We start from the raw sequence: 19,381 nt of genomic DNA, 5'->3' as shown, positions 1-19,381 counted from the left end.
GTTCCATGGGCAGCACCATGGAGCCGTGAACAGCAGAACCCCCTGACCCCTTACCAACTCCACTCGCCGGCGGCTGGACTCCAATTCCCGTTGCACCAGCTCATCCATGTCTGCCTTCATCTCCTCCATCCTCCGCTGGTAGTATTTGGTGCTTTCTTTCTCCCGCGCTTCTGATTCAGCTGCCTTCTCCAGCTCCTCACCCATCTTGATGATGCTGTCTCGCAAGCGCAGCACCAGCACCTGGGGAGGCAGCAAGATGGGACGAGGAGTCAAAAAGCTCACCTAGAGGGCATTCTCCCCAGGTGACAAGCACCCTGCACCTACCTCTTGCCCGGAGCCCTGTGCCCATCCTGCATGGTGAAACACAGCCATACCTCGAAGCGCTTCATCTGCACAGCCTGGAAGTCCAGCTGGCTCTCCAAGTCACGGATGCGGGCTTCCTGTCGGCTGATGACGGCGCGCTCAGCAGGGCGCTGCTCCAGGCGTGCCACACTTGCTTGTGCCACCAGTAGCTGGGGAAAGAGATGTCACAGCAGCTGCCAGCAGCGTGCCCATCATCTTCCTTCCCCAACATGAGATGATCTCTGTAGCCACAGTAATACCCCAGGGTGAGCAAACTCTCTGCAATCCCTTCTAAAGACAAAATGAACGCATGGGACCTGCTGTAAGCTGCCAGGCACAATGGGAAAATATTGCCCAGAGCTCCCTCAAGGATGCCCTTCTGTTCACACTGTGCAATAAATTCATGACAGTAGCATGGATTTTTGAAAGGAAAATGTTGCAGCAGGACAGCACTCATTTGGATTTCTTTTGCTTTTCTCTTCTCAGCACATTCTTTGAGGACAGTAAGCATAAAAATTCACAATTCACCTCCACAGACAGCTGCTGCACTGAGCCTTTTCCTCAGCTGTTACGCCGGGATCTCCAAAGCAAACTGCCCTTTTAGCAATCCTGGCACAAGCTTAGTTCAGATTTGTATTTGACCTAGAACTAGGGGAATTTGTCATCTTTTATCTGGCCTATCTCTACAAAAGCTCTCACTCCATCTCAGAGTGAGTGAGTGCTATCTCCGATTCTTGGGCAGCTTAGCCACGCTCCAATAAAGCACTTAAGTTAATGGGATTACTCATGTGTTTAAAATTAAAGGCATGCACTTCAGGGCAGCGGAGCAGCCACAGCAATGAGGCTGTGCTGCCCCAGGCCCACAACCCTGCTTCTCCTTCATTCCCAAGAGCCATGCAGGGAAAAACTTTGCTTAACCTCAGGCTATTGCTGGAAGAGCCCTCCAGCTCCCAATGCAGGCAGAGCATCCCATCCCCATCACCATGTCCATGTCCATTCTCACCCCCATCCCATCCTCGCCTCCATCCCATTTTCACCCCCAATCCCATCCTCACCTCCATCCCATCCTCACCCCCATCCCATCCCTACCCCTGCCAGAGGGCAGCAAGTTCTGTGCCTTCCAGTTCCCAGGGGCATGTATGGGATGTTTGCAGGTGAATTAGAACCCAGCTCTTTTACAGAGGAAGAGATTGCTTTGCAGCTTCTCAGTAGTTGACTTCCAACAGGAAGATGGCATCCTGCTGCCTGCTCCCATGTGGTTCACCAGACATGAGAACAACAAAGGTTCTCACTGCTGACCTCCGTGCAGTGCAGCAGGGCAGAAAATACCTTCTCCTGGAGGCTCTGCTTCTCCTTCTTCACTTCCTCCACCTGTGTCTGCAGCTCCTGGATCTGAGCAATATCTGTTGCAGACTGGGAAACAGAGAGCCAGCAATGGAAGCTGCCCCTGGGACCAGAGTAGCACCTGAATGCTCCCAGGTAGAGGCATGGCACACTGCACAGCAAGCTTCATTCTGCTGCCTGAATGCAAATTCCCTAATTTTCAAAGCAAATATTTTCAGACCTCATGGTCAAGCTCATTTCCCCAAAGTGCTTCCAAATGCCAATTCCCAGCTCTGTACCATCACTACTAGGGAAAGGCTGGGAGATCTCATGCAGCCCAGCCTTCTGCCAATGGCTGCTCCAAGAGAGCTGTGGGTTTCCTCTCTTGGGAGAGCTTGTCCTACTTTGGGTGCTATGGAGAAAGCCACAGCACTCTCTGTCAGTACTCTGAAAGCTCTGAGTGACAAAACATTCAGGAAAGTACTGATAGATAAGGATGCAGATAGGGATGTTGGGCCCTGCTGTGCAGGCAGCCCCTCTGGGCCATTTGCTTGGAGCTTGGGTTTTCCAAGCAACATCCAGGCAGGGAACACTGCAGAGCTGGCACTGCCCGGCTCTTACCTGTGCAATCAGAGCCTTGTGCTTGGCCATCAGCTCGTTCAGGTCCTCCTGGTCCTCGCTGATACGCCGCAGGAGTTCGGCTCTCTCGTGTTGCATCTGGCTGAGCTGCTCATCTGCCTGAGGGCAGAAGGTGTGCATCATGACAGGATCCAATACGGCACCCAGCTTTGCTAGGCTGGGATCTCACACCAGGGAGAGGAAAGGGAACTCTGGAGGGGGGTTAAGGGATGCTGTGTGCTTTCAGTCTTCCTATCCATTGAGCCGCCAGGGCAGGTGACTCAGTAAACAGGCTGATCCCTGCACCAAGCACCACGCTGCCCCAGGAGCGCACCAGGGTCTTGTTCCTGCTCAGCATCTCCATCTCCACGTGCAGGTTCTCGAGCTCCTGGGCTGCTGCCTGCTGGGACCTCTGGGCCTCGGCGCACCTCGCCTCGCTCTCTTCCAGCTGCAAGAGATGGAGGGAGATGCTAACAACACACATGCTGCTCCCCTGCTGCACAGCCTCATCTATTTGCACTGCGCTCCCAGAGCATTTCCCCTGCTCACACATCAAAACTCAGCCTTTTAAATTCTGCACTGCTCCTATGACCTTTTGCTGCTGTGTTTCAACCAGAACATTTCCCTTTGCAGTGGCTGTGCTGCCAACACCCATCCGTGTCCTGCTGGGGCTGAAGCATGCACCCCACATCATGCGCCCACTGCCTTGATGAGATAGAGCTGGGATCATTAATTTGCAAAATTATGTGAATTACATGTAATTCCTGATTAGAGCAATTCATGATTTGGAGTTTTCAAATGGGCTTTTCACGTCGCATAAATTGCATTTGCAAATACACATGAAATATCACATTTATAAATGCTAATTTGCTCTCGGTTTTTATAGCTCAGCCATTAAAACAACAATAATCTTAAATGGGCTGCAAACACCCGGAAGATGCAGCATCATCCCCAAAGTCCTCACCGCTGAGATGGAGGAACATACGTGGGCTGTGCTTGAACGTGCAGTTCCTTCCCTGCAGAGCTCAGGTTTCTTTTGTTTATCAAAAAAGAAAGCAAACCCCTCACCTGCTACATGCTTCCTGTGCCCATTCTTTGTGTACTGGGGGCAATGCAGGGCTCACACGCTGGTAAGGACAGGGCTATCCCCACTGCCAGCCATTAGGCATTTCTGCCCATTTTCAGTGGGGATGTTTCACTGCCTTTTTTCACTCCCTCCTTCAATAAAAAGTGGTCTTATGAAGCTCTGGAGCAATCTTCACTCCATTTCCTCAACTGTTTGTGGTGAGTGAGATGTACTCAGAGAAGTTCAGTAGGTAATTTGCTCCCCTAGTGCTTAACGCAGAGGAAATTGAAGTCATTTTTTCCTCAAGGCCAATGACTCTCCCTGTCTTGGCAGCACCGCCAAGGTCTTTCAACAGTTGCAATACACAGACAAGGGGCCTGAAGCACCTGAATTGTGATGGCCTGGCTTTGAGCAGCAGGGATCCCACAGAACAGTGGTTTAAAATTGCATTCCTGCATCCAGCCTTGGCCTGTTTCGATGAATTGCCTGGGCAATCTATTCCCATACCGACAGAGCCCATCTTGCAATGGCACATGCCATTTTCCCACCTCTTTCCAGCTCCTCCCTGAACAATCATACCAAAGCCCCATATAGTTTAACCAGAGAGAAACTCATCTCCAGGACCTCTCATTAAACACTTTCCTCTCAATTTACACAATGGAATTTTCCCACTTGGGAAGAGTAGATTGAAATACCCCCAGAAATGCATAATGTATGAATGGATGAACAACATTCGTTTGCTGCGCTACACCATCTGTTAAATACCTGCACGAAATGGATGCTTCAGACTTATTAAGAAACAATGCTACACTTTTAGACCATATGGATTTTGATTAACGGAAATGGTGGCGTTTTAGCGACGTTTTTATTCTTGCAGAGATTTGTGGGCTGGTGGTAGGATGGATCGGACTCTGAAAAACCTCATCATGAATGCCATTAGGAATCATTTCAATTTAAGGGACGACATAACAATGAGGCATTTTTAATGCATGCAGAATCTCAGTGTTGGCAGCATAATAGAAATGCAATATTCCCAATATTTCCTCTATCCTTCTCATAGCACAATGCAGCACGGCTGTGCATCACTTCCAGCCCTGGAGCGGGACTCAGGAAATTGTTAAGTGTGGTGGTAGAGAGCAGAACAATTCACAGTGTCTGAGATCACTCAGTGGTTCAAGCAAGTGGAGTTCCTGCTGCCCTCTGGTCATGGTCATTCACTGATCCAGCTGCCCAGATCAGCAGCATAGAAATGGACATGGGAATGGGCATGGTCATGAGCACACCAGCAGCCCCATTGCACAGCTCACCTTCCCCTTCTCCCCTGCGCAGGTGGGAACAGCTGCTGCTCACAGCTGTTATTTATGCAGAACTATTATCTCAATTATATTTGTATGTTGTTGGAATTGCTCATGCCTCCCGATTAGTTTGTTTTCAGGGAAAATGCACAATGGAGATTAATTGCTGCGTGGTTTCAGAGGACTGGCGTCAACCGCCCAGTTGGTGCTCTGCACGTGCCACAGCAGTGGTACCTATCACCAATCTGAGGGCACAGTGACCTGTGTGCCAGCCTCAGGCTGGGCTACAACATGGCTCTTCGTCTGCCTGTGCCCCCAAAGTGCATAGCAGTGCCCACACGCTCACCCCAACACCGGTGCGCGGCACTCGGGGCGTCTGCGCTCAGGCTGCAGCACACGAGCTGTGGTCCCTGCTCTGGCAGTTTGTGCCTTGTGTGCAGCCATTTCTATGGCAACACGCCTGAAAACAAGGCCTCTGGATTGCATTATTAGAAGGCAGAAAGCACACTGAACAGAAGGTAATTAACAGGGCTGCCTAAAAAAGGAAAAAACACTTAACTGCTGTTGGCGTAATTACAGAGCAGTGCTTCCTGCAAGACGACCCCTCACCAGCACCACGCACTGCATGGCGTGAGCACGGCACTGCTCACCTACATGGTGACCCACAAAGTCCCTCCCACGGTGCCTGCAACAGGGTGCACGAGTGACACCCCTGGAAAAGCAGTCATGTCTCACACAGATAGCATCACCAGCAGCACAGTGAGATTGTGCCCAGGGGCAGAGTGATGCTCGCCCACCTGCTGCCTTCCTCCCAGCCCCTGGTGCCCACCTGCTTCTGCAGCCGCTGCAGCTCAGCAGTGCCAGTGGTTCCGGGCTCTGTGGGGGCAGCCAGCAGCAGCTGTGCATCAGCCAGCAGTGCACGTGTCCGGCGCAGGTCCCTCCGCAGCCGCTTCTCCACGTCCAGGTCGCGGTGGCCGATCTGGGAGGGAGAGCAGGAAGCTGAGCACACATCGTGCACCAAAAGTGGCAGGCTGCAGCAAAATGCTGCATTTTTTCCCCACTGGGATGTTGGTTCCCTGCAAGGCGTTTGCCTGCCCTGTTCTCCAAGTGTTCCTATAGCGTCCCATCCCATCTGTTCCCAGGACACTTTCAGAACTGTCATTGGAGCTCCTCACATGGCCCAGACTGTGGCTGTGCTGGCAGATCCAGGGTCGTTCCTCCCACTCTTCCCAGATTTGAGGCACCAGAGGCCTCAAATTTGGAGGAGAAAGACCCTAAAGTATGCTGAGAGCTGCAGCAGAGGAAACATGAAAGCCTTTGGGTGATGGAAACAGCCGGAAAAACTTGGGGATAAATGGTAAGGAGAGGAACAAAGGCATGAGGAAGTCAGCCCAAAGGGGAAAGAGAGAAATCATGAAGCACTGGTGAGGAAGGCGTCCTTGGGAGCTATAAACACATCACTGATGCAAGGCTTTGGGAACCTCCATCAGCCCCAGAGCTGTGGGACTGAGGCTGCAGCATCATTGGGAGAGCACCAGTTCCTAGGACTTCCAGCAGCAGATCGCTACTGCACTGTGCCCAACACTGCTCAGCACTATCTGCAGCCATTTAAGGAAGGGAAGGAGGAAGCACCTCCAAAAAAAAAACAACCACCCTCTGTGCTCCTCCTTCCACTAGAGAGCAACCATGGTTACGCAGATAAAAGAATGAGGAAAGCACCACGCAGCCAGGACGTGGTTTCAGGCTAATTGAAGACTGGGAGCATTTTCCATTCCATCTCTTTTCCTCAGCATCTCTCGTTTCAGCCCCGCTCTCCTATTTTCTGGCTAAAATTAATAGTGCAGGTTTGACCTCATAACCTGCTTCCGAGCAGGCTGGCATTTGCTGAAACCCGCAATCGTTGACATCTCCATTGCCTTAATTAGTTTTCTGGGTTGGCTTTTTTTCCCTTTTTTAATAAACTGTTCTGAAGCATGCTGCCCACTGTATGTCAGGCAGTATTCATAACAACCCTACAGCAGAGCCGACTTGCTGTTATCCCCACCATCCCTACAGACCTTATCTTGGACGCTGTTCAGCACCGTTTTCTGCATGGCTCAACGTCTGCCCTAGCAGACGGTGGATTTGGTCAGGAAGGAGGCATCAGCACAAAGCCAGGCACTGAGCTGACCCTGTCCCACCCCTGGTGCTACGTGTCTCTGCACTGTCACTGCAGGAACTGGGGCATGAGAGCTGCAGCGATGACCAAGCTGCTAAATGCTGCTCAATGGAGCTGCCTCCATTCCTCGCCTTCTAATTGAACACAGAGCAGCTGGGTGTGCTTTCCCCATTACATGTGCTGCCATCACTGCCACAGACACATTAGAGAGTGAAAAAGGATTTGTTCAGCAAATGTGTCTGGGACAGAATTCCTCCGCAAATTGCAATTGATAAACTGTTTCTCTGGGCAGATGGAGCTGCTGCAGAGTTAGTCGTGTTTTGTTTGACTCTTGTGAAAATACCAGGAAAAATGCAGATACCTCCCTCTATGGATGGATCTTCCCAGTGATGGTGTACAAAGAATCAATGACTGTGCAGGGGGGGTTTGCCGCGTCATCACCCTATTCACGTGTGCTCCATCATCCTGTCTGCGTGGGCAGCATTTAGAATTGGTTGAGTGGAGCAGCCAGCCCAGCCCCATGCTCACCTGCTCACACAGCGTGCCCACGAGCCCCTCCAGGTCCTGCTTCTCGCGCAAAGCTGTCTGCTTCTCCTCATGCTCCTGCTCTAGCTGCATCTCCAGCTGCCGGAGCTGTAACAAGAACACAATAAGAACACAGGACACGCAGAGTGAGGGAGAGAAGGATGAATGACATGCTGTCAGCATGAGCGGCCACAGCAGTATGGCACCAGCATGCTCACGGGAGCAGAGTTCTCCCCATCTGTCTCTGAACCCACCCCCCCCCTCCCCCACCTTCCTGAAACAGCAAAAGCAAAACTCAACCACCATGCCCAGGCTATGCCCTGGGCTGCTGCCTTGGCGCCCACTGGGGAGGAAGGACCCCTCATCCCCCAGCCCGACCTACCCTCCTCTGGCAGGACTGCCGTGCATCCTCCAGCTCCTCGTCCTTGTCCTCCAGCTCCTTTTGGTGGATCTGCTTCATCCGCTCAATCTCCAGCTCCAGCCTCTGGTGTAGCTGAAAGACCCGAAGGCGAATGCACCCGCACTCACACCTCGCACTGCAGGGTCCCCCCACACACAGGTCTGCCCTACCTGCTCCAGGTGATCCACATTGGCTGTCTGCCGCTCCAGCTCCTTGCGCTGCTCAGCGCTGCTGGCCTCTAGATCCCAGAGCTGCTGCCTGAGCACGGGCACGGAGCAGGAGTCCAGGGCACCGGGAGCACTGAGCTCCTGCACACGGCCAGCCAGCTGCGAAACCCGCTGTGCCAGGCTGGCACCCTCCGCCTGCTGCTGCTGCTCGGGAGGGGACAGAGTAGGGTCAGCACACTGCTCCCAAAGCATGGGCAGCTTCCAACCAAGCACCAGGAAGCTGTGCAGCTCTATGGCCAACACCAGCCCAGCTTTCGGAGCAATCCTTCCCCTCTGTTGCTCTGGACCTCAGTTACCTCACCTCAGAGTGCTCTGGCAGCCCCCAGCCCACCACGCTGCTGCCACGCTCTGACACCTGCCAAATCACAGCATCATTGTGCTCCACTCCATGAAGGCATGGGCACAGGGGAATGTGTGAAACACGGTGCAGTGCCCCCCAACACACATGATTTTGAATAGAGTTGTGTTCATATTTCCTAGCATGGATTCTGGCCCCAATATCACTGAGGTCCTGCCCTGGGGGCACAGCCTGGAAGTTTCCTGCAAGGGGGGATTGAGGGTGGAGGCATGAAGAAGAGCACAGGTCAGCACACCAACCAGCCGAGGGGATGGGGCTTAACTTGTGAAACGTGACCTTGTTCTGACAGAGGGTAATGCTATGAGAATACATCAGGCACCCCCTAGAATGGTGCCAAACGTAATCAGAATCACTATGCTGGCTTTGCATCAGATTGCCTCTGATTGCACACACAATGGCTTTGCTCTGTGCGCTGTTTGCAGGATGCAAAGCAGAGGAGCGGGGCTTCCCTCTCACCTCCAGGCTCTGCTGCAGTTTGCCCATCTCCCATCGCAGGGAGGAATTCTCCTGGACCACCTTCTCACGGAGACTCCTCTCAAAGGCAGACTCTCCCAGAGCCTGAGCCAGCTGCAGATCGAACCTGGAGGGAAGTGCATGGTGCTGCTGCCAGCATGGCTGGGCAGAAGAGACACAGGGCTGCTTCTCAGCCTGGTCCTGCCAAGCACTTTTGTGATAACAAGATGCCTGTGCTCTGCAAAGTGCTGTTGTCATTGTGTGAATCCCAAGCTTCTTGGCATGCCAGCTGTGGTCAGAAGTGGCCAAGAGCTAAGATCTGCTGCAGCAGCCACCCCTGGCCCAAACTACCCCAGAACAGGTCCAGTAGCCCAAGGAGATGGTAGTACCCACCCTTCCAGCACCAAAAGTGGCTTTCACCACCTATGTGGTGGCTTCGATGCACCAGGGCTGATTCCAGAGGGAAGGGTATCTCCCCCAGCAGAGCAAGCAAGGGATGTGGCACAGTGAGGAAAGCTGAGCATCCTCAACCCTGCACTTCCCTCCCCAGTACCCCTGGCCCACTCCTGGCCTTACTTCTTCTGCCGCTTTTCCAGCTCATGGCTGCGGCTCTGCTGGCTCTCGGCGAGCACCCGTGCATCCTCCAGCTCACAGGTCAGCCGTCTGCACCGCCGCCGTAGCTGCTGGGCTGCTGCCCGTGCCACCTGGCATGCCGCCTGCGCCTCACCCAGCTGTGGGACAAGATGGAGAATGGCATGGAGCCGGGGGTGGCACTGCCACCAGCCAGATCCCCACCATCCCAGAGCAACCCTTCCAAGAGCAATGTTGCCCTGCACAGAGGGATTGCTTTCCAAAAGGTTCACATCATGCAGGGCATGGCAGCACATAGAGCTCTTGCCCTCTGGGGAATGGAGTCGTTAAGGAATGACTTTAAATAAGCAAAATCTTGCACTAATGAAGCCTGTAATTCCAAATGAGCTGCCTGAAAGCAAATGGGATGTTTTGCTTTACTCAAGCTCTTAAGTCTGGTTTGTTTCTCTTATTACTTTTTAATGTAGCATGAATAACATTCATCTCTTCTTTATGCTTAAGAGAAGTGACCTGGTACCCAGCACTCTCCAAGAAGCACACCGGCTTTGTGTCTCCTGTCAAAAGCTTGGGAACAGTTATATCGTCACATGACCAGCTCTTAGCATGGTAGATCATGCCAGCACCCCTCCCAGTCTCCCAGACCCATGGCTTTCCCACATCCCTCAGCTTTCCACTCTGTGCTCACATTCACACCTGGCCAAAGCTGAATTTGGTGACATTGAGCTGCAAAAGGGACTTTTTGAAAGAAACTTTGGGGTATTTATTCTCAAGCCAGCAAGAATCAGACAATTTCCCCAGAAGCAAGCATCTGCTTTTCTGATGGAGCCCCAGAAAGCTCCACCAGCACCATTGCTGGGCAAGGACCATCAGTTTGGGAGTACAAGCTTGGGAATGGCCTCCAGAGCCCCGGATCCAGCAGCCCTCTCCCCAGTTCTTGCCTTTTGCTCAAGCCCCGTCCTGGAGCTGAGCTCGGCGCTCAGCCGCTCCTCCAGCTGTGCCAGTCTCTTTTGGAGGAAGGCAATCTCCGTCTGTGCACAGTCGAACCGCACCTGCCATGCGTCCTCTGCAAATGGGCCAGAGCTGGGTATCGTGGCTCCCATGGGGCACGGAGCACAGCTCTGCTTTGTACACCCAAGGCTGTACACAGCCCCTGCCCTAGGCAAAGCATGCACACGTCCCATCACTCCTCAACTTCCCCATCACTTTACGCACACGCTGAGATGCTGGGAGTGCTGAGTGAGCACCAGCAACACCTTGGGGCAGAAAGTCTGCTGTCTTCCCATCCAACCCACATACAAGATACGTAGAATCATAAAATAGACTGTGTTGGAAAGGACCTTCAAAGATCATCAAGCTCCAAACCCCACTGCCATGGGTAGAGTTGCCAACCACTAAATCAGGCACTAGATCAAGTTGCCCATGATCACATCCAACCTGGCCTTCAACATGCAAGAGAAAGAGCTTCCAGCCACCACTGAGAGAGCAGTGCAGAATGACAGCATGCCAAGAATGCAGAGGGGGTGGCCAGGGGCCAAAGTAGCAGGGCTGCTCGGGGGACCCATTGGCTGGACACCTGAAGCATGCACTGTGTCCAAAGGGCTGCCTTACCTCCTTCAGAGCCACTTATCTTCATCTCACGCAGCTGAACCAACTGTTGGGCCTCCTCCAGCTGCTTCTGCACTGACTCCAGTTTCTTCTGCACTTGGTCGTGCTTGCTCTGGGGAAGACAGGGAAGGAGGGAACAGATGACCCCACTGCTGGGGCATCAGGCAGAGTGAGGCTGTGCCGAGAGCATGACTCTGGCCTCTCCTACCTGCAGCTCCTGCAGCTCCCGAGTGCCCCGCAGCCTCTCTGCCCTCTCCCCATCCAGCATCTGGCAGGCAACGTCACCTTTGTGCCTCTCATCTGACAGCTCCATCGTCAGGTCGATGATCTGGGGGTAACGCAGTGTCAGGCATGTGGGCACACACAGACCCATTGTCTCCCAGCTGGCTGCTGGCTACCCTTTGGTGGGGGGCATGTACACTGTCCTGCATGAACTCAACAACGGTGCCAAGGAAAGAGCAAACACCAGCAAAGCATGTGGCTGCAGCAGTGTGCTCACGTCTCCCAGCAGTGAAGTGCTGTTTGCATGGCATTGCCTGCATTGCACTGCCTGTAGGGCTCACCAGATTCCTGCACTTTTCTAGCTGATTAGGGGTGAAATTTCCTTTGAAGCAAAAAAAGCACATGAATAAAGGGGTGTTATTAATCTGTTAGATTAATTGCACTTTCTGCAAATGCAAACACAGCCTGCCCTGCTAATCCAGCTCTGCAGGACTATCCTTATGAGGGGCAGCATTACCCAGGCCAGCAGGCAGCGTGCAGTCTTCAAATACTCCTGTTCCTGCATCCAGTAGCATTTTAAGGCACTTCAATCTGCAGACAAGCTATAAAAGCTCTCCAGAGGTCCAACAACTTTAATTTGGGTAAGTAAGCACAATAGACTTGCTTCCCCTGGGGAGCTGGTGTTTTCTAGGTCTGTCATAAAGCATTAGCCTCCCATGGCAGTCCCCAACCTCAGGAGTGCAATTGCATTTCTAAAGTGCAGAGCTACAGCAAAATAATCAGCAGTCACTTCCCCCTGAAGAAGAGGGTGTTCGGTGAGGATACTGGCACAGCTAAGCAGAGCGTTGCACCTAAGATCAGAGAAACGAGCAAATCCAAAGCGGATCAAGGCTGAGGCACAGCAGTGAGAGGGATGATCTTGCCATGCTCTTTCCCCTCATTATTAGCATTGGTCCCATTAAGCAAAGCCACTCAAGGTGCTTGCAGAAGTCACCAAGACGGCTGCTTGGAGATCATAGTGAGAACATGAAACAACTATGTGCCATTTCCTATTCTGACAATCGCCTTTTGCCAGCGGAAGGGACGGCGTCCACACGGTCGACCTGTCAGTGTGCTGACATCAGTCCCAAAGATCACCAGTGCACAACATCTGGCACCTTTCCTCCATGGCCACTCTTATCCTGATAGGGCATAACTTCGACATGAGTGAGCAGAGGGCTGTTTCAGGCCCTACCTTGCTCTCCAGCTTCTCGGTGTTCTGCCTGAGCTCACTGCACGACTGCTCCGATCTCTCCAGCTTCCTTCTGAGCGCCACCAGCTCCTTCTAGGTAAGATTGCAGGAAAACACACAGTGAGAGCTCTGGCATCTTCAGTTTACTTATGAAGGTCTTGTTTTCTTTTAAAAATAAGTGGGAGAGACACAGCTGCCTTATTAAGAAAATCTAGCAGACAGTTTTGAAGGCTGCTCACTGCAAATTGCTGGGACTTCAGCTCCTGACATGAATTCCATTGGAGGGAATGTCAGCTTTGGTCTATGTACAGAGCATATCCTCGTACGTACAGAGGCAGTCTCAAAAGGAACAACAGAATGGAGATTGGGCAGTGCTTATTTTATCTGAGCCAGCCTGGAAACATCTTGTTAGGACATCCCTAAGGCAAAAACACGAGTGGGATGCTGGGAATATGGACTAAGAATTTAACAGAGGTGTCATAGCATGATAAATCAAAGAATGGATTAGGTTGGAAGGGACCTTAAAGATCACCTAGTTCCAGCTCCAAAGGGTTGGGTGACATGTGACATTCCCAGGCCAGTAAATACCCATGAGAGGCTCACATCATCAGTTCCGGCCTGGATGGAAGCACAGTTCTGGCAATAGCACAGGGAAAAATCCCCTGCAACAAGGCTGAGTTTGGGTGCTCAGCTCACCCATCATCCCAAGAAACTCAGCTCAGCAGGTCTAGCACCAACAACTTCTCAGGGAGGACAAGGCAGAGCTCCCAAAGCATCCCATCTCATTGTGTACCATCCTATCCTATCCTATCCTATCCTATCCTATCCTATCCTATCCTATCCTACCCTATCCTACCCTACCCTATCCTATCCTACCCTATCCTATCCCATCCCATCCCATCCCATCCTATCCCATCCCATCCCATGGAATTTACCTCTTTTACTCGCAGCTGTTCCTCTGCCAAGTTAATGCTGAGCAAGGGCCGCACGCGGCTCAGCAGCTGCCACCAGGGCCAGTGCCGGACCATCTGGAAGACCACCACATTCTTCTGGATGCAGCGGATGGCAAGGCGTTGTACCTGCAGGTATCACAGCAGCCCTGACCCTGTGCAGCGGCCCAAGTATATATCTTGGTGGATTCAAGGCATCCCCGACCCATGGGATGGGTACCTTCAGCCTCTTGAACTTCTGACGGCTGAGGAAGCCCTTACAGGCTGCCTGGAGGAGGATCAGTTTCTGAGCTATCAGCTTGTCACGCTGCTTCTCCAGCCTGGAGAGAACACCTGCCTTCAGGAACACCTATGCAAGGAGAGAGCCATGTGCACCCTGGGAGCAGAACAACCCCAGCACTAAGCCCAGAGCTGCCCCGGTCACTTCCGAACCACATGCACCATCTGCATAATGCAGCTTCAGTAATAACGAATGACACTCATGAACCCAAAGGTACACCCCAAGAGTTGCATTTTAAGGAAGCCAAACTGAATCAAACAACAATCCCTGGGAAGATCGCTTTCTTGAGATAATGTTATGATTGCTCCACCACCTATTTGATTGTCTCATTAAGGTCTGTATTAACTTCACAAGCCAGTGAGTTTTAGAAGCTAGTGCAAAATCAATACTCAAAGTGATGGCAAAACCAACTGCCATATAACAAGATGTGACTGGAGCTGCTATCGCACTATTGATTAAGTACAAGGGTTTCATAGAAGAGATAATTGCAAACTGCACTGCACGGGATAAAAGAAAGTTATTTCACTCCACAGAACCATTTCATGAATTCTTTCCTTACAGACTCTGAGAGCTGAAGGCAAGCATGCATATGAAATTAATTTTCCTTTGAGACTATCAACTTTAAGTTCAAACTCTGTTGCTGGGACAACTGCTGCCCGGTCTGGCAGGTTTCACCCCTACACAAAGAGACCAAGCTCCCCAAGCCCCATTGCTTCCATGGGATGTTGGGGGTGGCTGGGTTGGGTTTCAGGATGAGGCACACTATAACCCAGGGTGATGCCTTTGTACCTGGCTGCGTCCTATGGCCACACTTTTCTTCTCCAGATCCAGCGCCTGGAAGAGCTCCTCGATTGCCTGCAGGGAGGGAATGCATTGCAGCTCCCAGCTTATGCGCTGCTGGTGAGTCCCCTTTGCCTTCTTTAATGACAATATTGACCTTTTCTGACTGTCAGACTTGTCTCATTAAATCCCGAGGTCTTTACTGAATGTGTATGCACTCTGGCAGTTTGCACAATAGAGCACATGTCCGTCTTTGATTGATCTCCCCTCACCTCTCTGGCTTACCCACATCTCATTCCAGGCATGCGGGCGACTCTCCCCAGCCTTGCTACTGATTTATTATAAAACCTGTTCAACTGGGAGATCCTGGCCTTTGTTCCTCTGGTGCCAGCCAGAGCTTCATGCTCCTTGAGCTGCATTGGGTCCCTGGGGGGTGATTCTGCTTTGTCCTCAGCTCCACATATTTTGGGACACCCCCAGCCCTAACCCAGCAGGTTTTCCAAAGCTCTTTGCTCTTAAGTATTAAAAAGAAGCAGTAATAGGCTTCATTTTCAGGCTGGTTTCTCCAAGTCCTCTCCATGGTGCAATAACCCTGGCAAATGCAGCCCACACTAGGAGTGATTACAGCCTTTGCAAAAACACAGCCTTAAGAGGGAGAAATTCCAGGGCTGAGAGCAGAGCACATCACCCACTGCTGCCAGGAGAGGCTCAGCAGAGCTTTAGGCATTGAGCCCACAGCCCCAGCACAGCGATGACAATAATAGCACTGAATGTATTGAATGGCTGAGCCAGGAAGGAGCTGCCCCCTTCTGCAGGGCAAGACCAAGCTCCTTTGAAGAGCTCCGGTAATAGCTCCTAATTGCAGGGAGGGCCCTGACTGTGCTGAGTATGGGCATGGGCAGAGCCCAAGATGGTGCTCTCTGTCAGGATATACCTTGCTCTCATCCGGCACCTCGTAGGCAGATGTGCACTTCTTCATAACAGCTGGAGCCAGCACCTGGAAGCGCCGTCGGAAATGGGTCAGGAGCAGGTGGTCCGCATACCCTGGGGACAACAGACACCTCTGGGCAGGATGCATGAGCTGGTGGTGAGGTTTGTATTGCTGAGGAGGGAGGGAGCAGTGCAGGGGCTGCTGGGGCATGCAGCAAAGTGGGATGCAGGTGAGACGGCTGGATAAGCTGAACAAAATGAAGGCAAAACAGAAGCAGCAGGAAGGGAACCAAAGACGTGCTCAAGGCGGCTGGATAAAGTGGCACATTGTGCAATCCAGAAAATGTTCCCAGCCCCCTGTTTGGGCCCTTTGTGATCCCAGAGGGTGGAAGAACAAAGTCATGCATGGGTCTGCAAAGGGAGCACGGGGCACTGCACTCATTGTGCTCAGGCTGCGCCACCAGCAATGAAGAGACCTTTCAAAAATCGCCAAAGGCACGGGCAATGTGGTGAAGCAGGTCCAGTGAGAGGCAGGGCATGAGCGAAGTGTGAAGGGCTGAGCAGGGGCTGCAGGAGGGCAGTGCGTACCAGTGCGGCGCAGGCGCAGGGCATCCAGGAGCTGGGTGCCCCCCAGCTGGGCTCGCAAGGCCGGCACATCCAGCAGCAGTGGATCTGCCTTCTCCACCGCTGTCCCTGGAACCAGGGAGTGCACAAAGTGCAACTGGGAGCGCCGCAGCAGGCTAGTGAGAGCGTCCTAGGGGAAAGAAGAGATCAGTGGGATGGGAGGTAAGCAAGCAAGACTTTCTCCCAAAACCCCAGGTTTTCTGTTCCCAAATGCATCACTCAATGCCCTGTCCCTGGAAACAGGGCTCTGAGCACTTTGTAGAGTTGTAGATGTTCACTGCAGGGGAGTGGGGCCCTTAAAGGTCACTTCTATCTCAAAAAAATTCTGTGATTCTATGACTCCACTGGGCTGGGGGGAGCCAGGACACGTACAAAGCTGGCTGCTGGATCTGCTGGGAGCCCAGGCACCCCACTACAGTGTGAGCAACAGGAGGCTGGCGCACAGCCAGCACGGAGGGCCAGCATACTTAAGAGGATTAACCAGCAGCACAGCAAGGTGTGCATGTAATCTGCTTTGTGACTTGTTTCCTTGCGATGCTCTCCCTGAGCAGCAGCGGCCACCTGCAGCCAGCGCGGCATCCCCAGCCGAGAGGAGCCACGCACAGCCCTGCTCCCGTCTCTGCACTCACCGCCTGCAGCTTGAGCTGGGCGCACACCGATCTCCTCCTGACTGCAGCCAAGCTGCTGGCGAAGACCTTCCTGACGCAGGCATTGCGCTGCAGGGCCGCCTGTGAGCACCCTTCCAGCCCCGCCACAGCACGGCAGACCCGCGGCACCCCGCGGCGCAGCATTGCCAGCTCCTGCAGTGCATTCCTGTGGGCAAGAAAAGAGTGAGGTGCTGGGTATGCAGCAGGGGCAGCACGGGGACACCTTGCTGCCAGCAACCTGCAGCCCGAGGTCGGTGCCAAATCCAGCACTGGTGCTCATGCAGTGCTGCCCCACAGCTCCTGGCTTCTCTCTGCATAGAGAACCCCGATGCTTGTCGCTATTAGAACTTCCCTGAACCAAACCCCAGAACAAAATGAGCTGGCAGGGCTTAAGCGGAAGGTTAAAATCACGGCGTGTGTGGAGACATCTGTAACAGCGTGTTTGTGTTTCAGCTTCAGTAGTTTACAAGGTTGCTGGATGCAGCAGGGAAAGAGAAGTGCTGCTACATGGGTGCCTCACTGCCTCTGCACTGCGATGCTGCAGAGCCAAGGACATTGCAGGGCCGTTCTAGCTGTGGGACAGCAGCACCCAGCATTCTCCCCACTTCACCTCCCCTGCAGCAGGGTTAGAGTTGGGCTTAGGATGACATGACATTGCACTGCATTTGATTTCATTTCACTTCACTGGATTGCATTGAATTCCACTGCATTTTATTGTGTTGCATTCCACTGAGTTTCTCTGCATTGGATTAAGGTTAAGGTTAGACACATCTCTACTGCTTCAGGTAATTTTGATAGGAAGTATTATGGGATGACTTGGATGGGATGGCATTATTTACCAGCTCTCTACTGAGCATCCACGATAATCAAACCATGCACATCTAGCTGCTCATCAGCTGGGGCTGAGTAGCTCTACATCAAATCACTTGGCTTTGCTCCCCTACCTTACTAAATTCTAAATATTCCAACAAAGCTGGTCCAAAAGCAGCTTTTTTCCTGGCTTTTTCCTTGCTTCCTTCCCCATCCCGCCCCTCTCCCACGGAGCAACCACAAGCACATGCCCCGTACTCACAGCTGAGATTGCTGCAGCATCTGACTGGCGTTCTCTGCCGACAGGTTGAGCTTGGCCTTGCTCACCCAGCCCGTCAGGTCATAGCGCACGGGGTCGGTGCCTAGCTGGTGTGGGATCTCAAAGTGCAGTGCCTGCTCACACTTGCGCACACAGCCGGCCCCTGCAATAGCAACAGTGCCATGAGGGGGTCAACTGCACCCCAAGGGGGTCACAATCAGGTTCCCATGGGGCTACCACTGCCAGCAGGGCCAGGAGACGGCGTGCACCTAGCAGAACATTGCAGACCATGCTCTCCAGGCACAATACAGTGATGGTGCATGGGGAACCCACACTGTTTTCACTGGTGGGAGAGAACCCAGCTCTGCGTTTCTTAGCAGACAAGGATCGCCCAAGAAGGAAAGTGAAATAGTTAATTTTCTGGGGGGTTTCCTGAATTGTTGTAGCTAAATGGTGATTCCAGAAGCAATGCAGCCGGAGTGTGGGGAGATGCCCAACTCACCATCCTGGTCAGATCCTTTTGGGGCAAAGTAAGAGCAGAGGCGGTCAAAAGCAGCACCATCTCCAGAGCCTGGGATCAGCACCTCCTCATCCAGGATCCAAAGCAGCCCCCTGCGGTCGGCCCCCAGGCTGCTGGGCAGCACCTGTGGCTGTCAAAGAGTGGAGGTGTCCCTTGGGTCACCAGGAATGGGACAGGAGGTGGCCAGGAGCTGCAGCCAGCACGCCCCACTCCCCAGCACCTCTGCCCTAAGCTGGGAAGAAAGGAAACCTCTGCCCAGCTGCGTGCCCCTGGTAACTCACGCCACGTGCACTGCACACCATGAGGTAGCACGGCCTCTGCAGCCCTCCGAGCAGAGGAAAGATGCTCCAGGCATGGGCAGAGCGACCAATTCCCCCAGTGGCCACTGGGCCCAGTTACCTGCGAGGGGTTCAGGTCAACGATGGACAGCGTGGCCAGTGGAGAGCGCTCTGGAAGATCAAAAGACACCTCAACATTTTCCTGGAAAACATTATTTAAAAGCTCACTTCAGTCAGGAGTCCGACCGCAGGTGTGTGTACATGGGGAGGGTGATGGAGCGGAGCTGCCGCCAGGGACAGTTCTGTGGGCACAGAGCACCACGCTCCAAGGGCTCCACAGCACTCGGTGAGTGTCAGACAAGCTGCATAAATGATGGATATGATAATAACAGGACCAAACAAGAGAGCACCGAGGAAACAATCAATTATTAACATGCAGCTGGCGGGCAGGGCCGCCATTCATGTTCCCTTTCTACTTCAGGTTGGTGGGGCCAGCAGGTCTCATGTTCCCAGCACCCTGTGGTGTTACTGGGGCTCAGGGGGTGGCAGCAGAAAGCCCCATGTTTGGGGCAGGGCAGCACCGGCACAAGGCAGGGCGAGCCCGCCAGGCTCCTTCATTTCATGCTCGGCTGGTAGATGCATATTCATCATTACTGAAGGGCACATCTATACTTACTGGAGGCAAGCGGCATGTGAATATTAAGCCGTGGGAATTCAACCATTTTTCCAGAGCTGAAGGTATTAAAGTTACTTCTACAAGCTTAATAAGTTCATTTTTGCCAGTAGATTTTCCAGCAGTTTATTTCTGCAATAATTTATCATTTTCCTTTCTGTTCTCTATTATTCAACACCTGAGCTAATTTAGGAAAAGCCCAGCTGCACCACTAGA

General features: G+C 52.7%; 1 protein-coding gene across 4 annotated transcripts in view; it reads right to left on the bottom strand.

The window, feature by feature from the left end:
- Positions 1-19,381, bottom strand: part of MYO18B (myosin XVIIIB) — a 44,878-nt gene that overhangs the window by 14,259 nt on the left and 11,238 nt on the right. For all 4 annotated transcript variants that reach the window (XM_085238651.1, XM_085238655.1, XM_085238652.1 and 1 more), the window contains exons 16-39: positions 18,614-18,694; positions 18,197-18,344; positions 17,698-17,857; positions 16,608-16,791; positions 15,943-16,108; positions 15,359-15,468; positions 14,434-14,499; positions 13,585-13,713; positions 13,350-13,493; positions 12,418-12,507; positions 11,170-11,289; positions 10,965-11,073; positions 10,295-10,419; positions 9,342-9,496; positions 8,769-8,892; positions 7,898-8,098; positions 7,710-7,820; positions 7,331-7,435; positions 5,474-5,623; positions 2,618-2,731; positions 2,287-2,403; positions 1,672-1,755; positions 375-512; positions 55-240 (exon numbers count right to left, since the gene is read on the bottom strand). In XM_085238651.1, coding sequence (XP_085094777.1) covers positions 55-240; positions 375-512; positions 1,672-1,755; positions 2,287-2,403; positions 2,618-2,731; positions 5,474-5,623; positions 7,331-7,435; positions 7,710-7,820; positions 7,898-8,098; positions 8,769-8,892; positions 9,342-9,496; positions 10,295-10,419; positions 10,965-11,073; positions 11,170-11,289; positions 12,418-12,507; positions 13,350-13,493; positions 13,585-13,713; positions 14,434-14,499; positions 15,359-15,468; positions 15,943-16,108; positions 16,608-16,791; positions 17,698-17,857; positions 18,197-18,344; positions 18,614-18,694 — 3,117 coding nt within the window. The remainder of the gene's footprint in view (positions 1-54; positions 241-374; positions 513-1,671; positions 1,756-2,286; positions 2,404-2,617; positions 2,732-5,473; positions 5,624-7,330; positions 7,436-7,709; positions 7,821-7,897; positions 8,099-8,768; positions 8,893-9,341; positions 9,497-10,294; positions 10,420-10,964; positions 11,074-11,169; positions 11,290-12,417; positions 12,508-13,349; positions 13,494-13,584; positions 13,714-14,433; positions 14,500-15,358; positions 15,469-15,942; positions 16,109-16,607; positions 16,792-17,697; positions 17,858-18,196; positions 18,345-18,613; positions 18,695-19,381) is intronic.

This window comes from Meleagris gallopavo, chromosome 17 (assembly GCF_905368555.1).
Source record: "Meleagris gallopavo chromosome 17, MGAL_WU_HG_1.1, whole genome shotgun sequence".
Classification (NCBI taxonomy): domain Eukaryota; kingdom Metazoa; phylum Chordata; class Aves; order Galliformes; family Phasianidae; genus Meleagris; species Meleagris gallopavo.
Note: the sequence above shows the minus strand (reverse complement) of the source record. Positions and strands in the feature narration are given on the sequence as shown.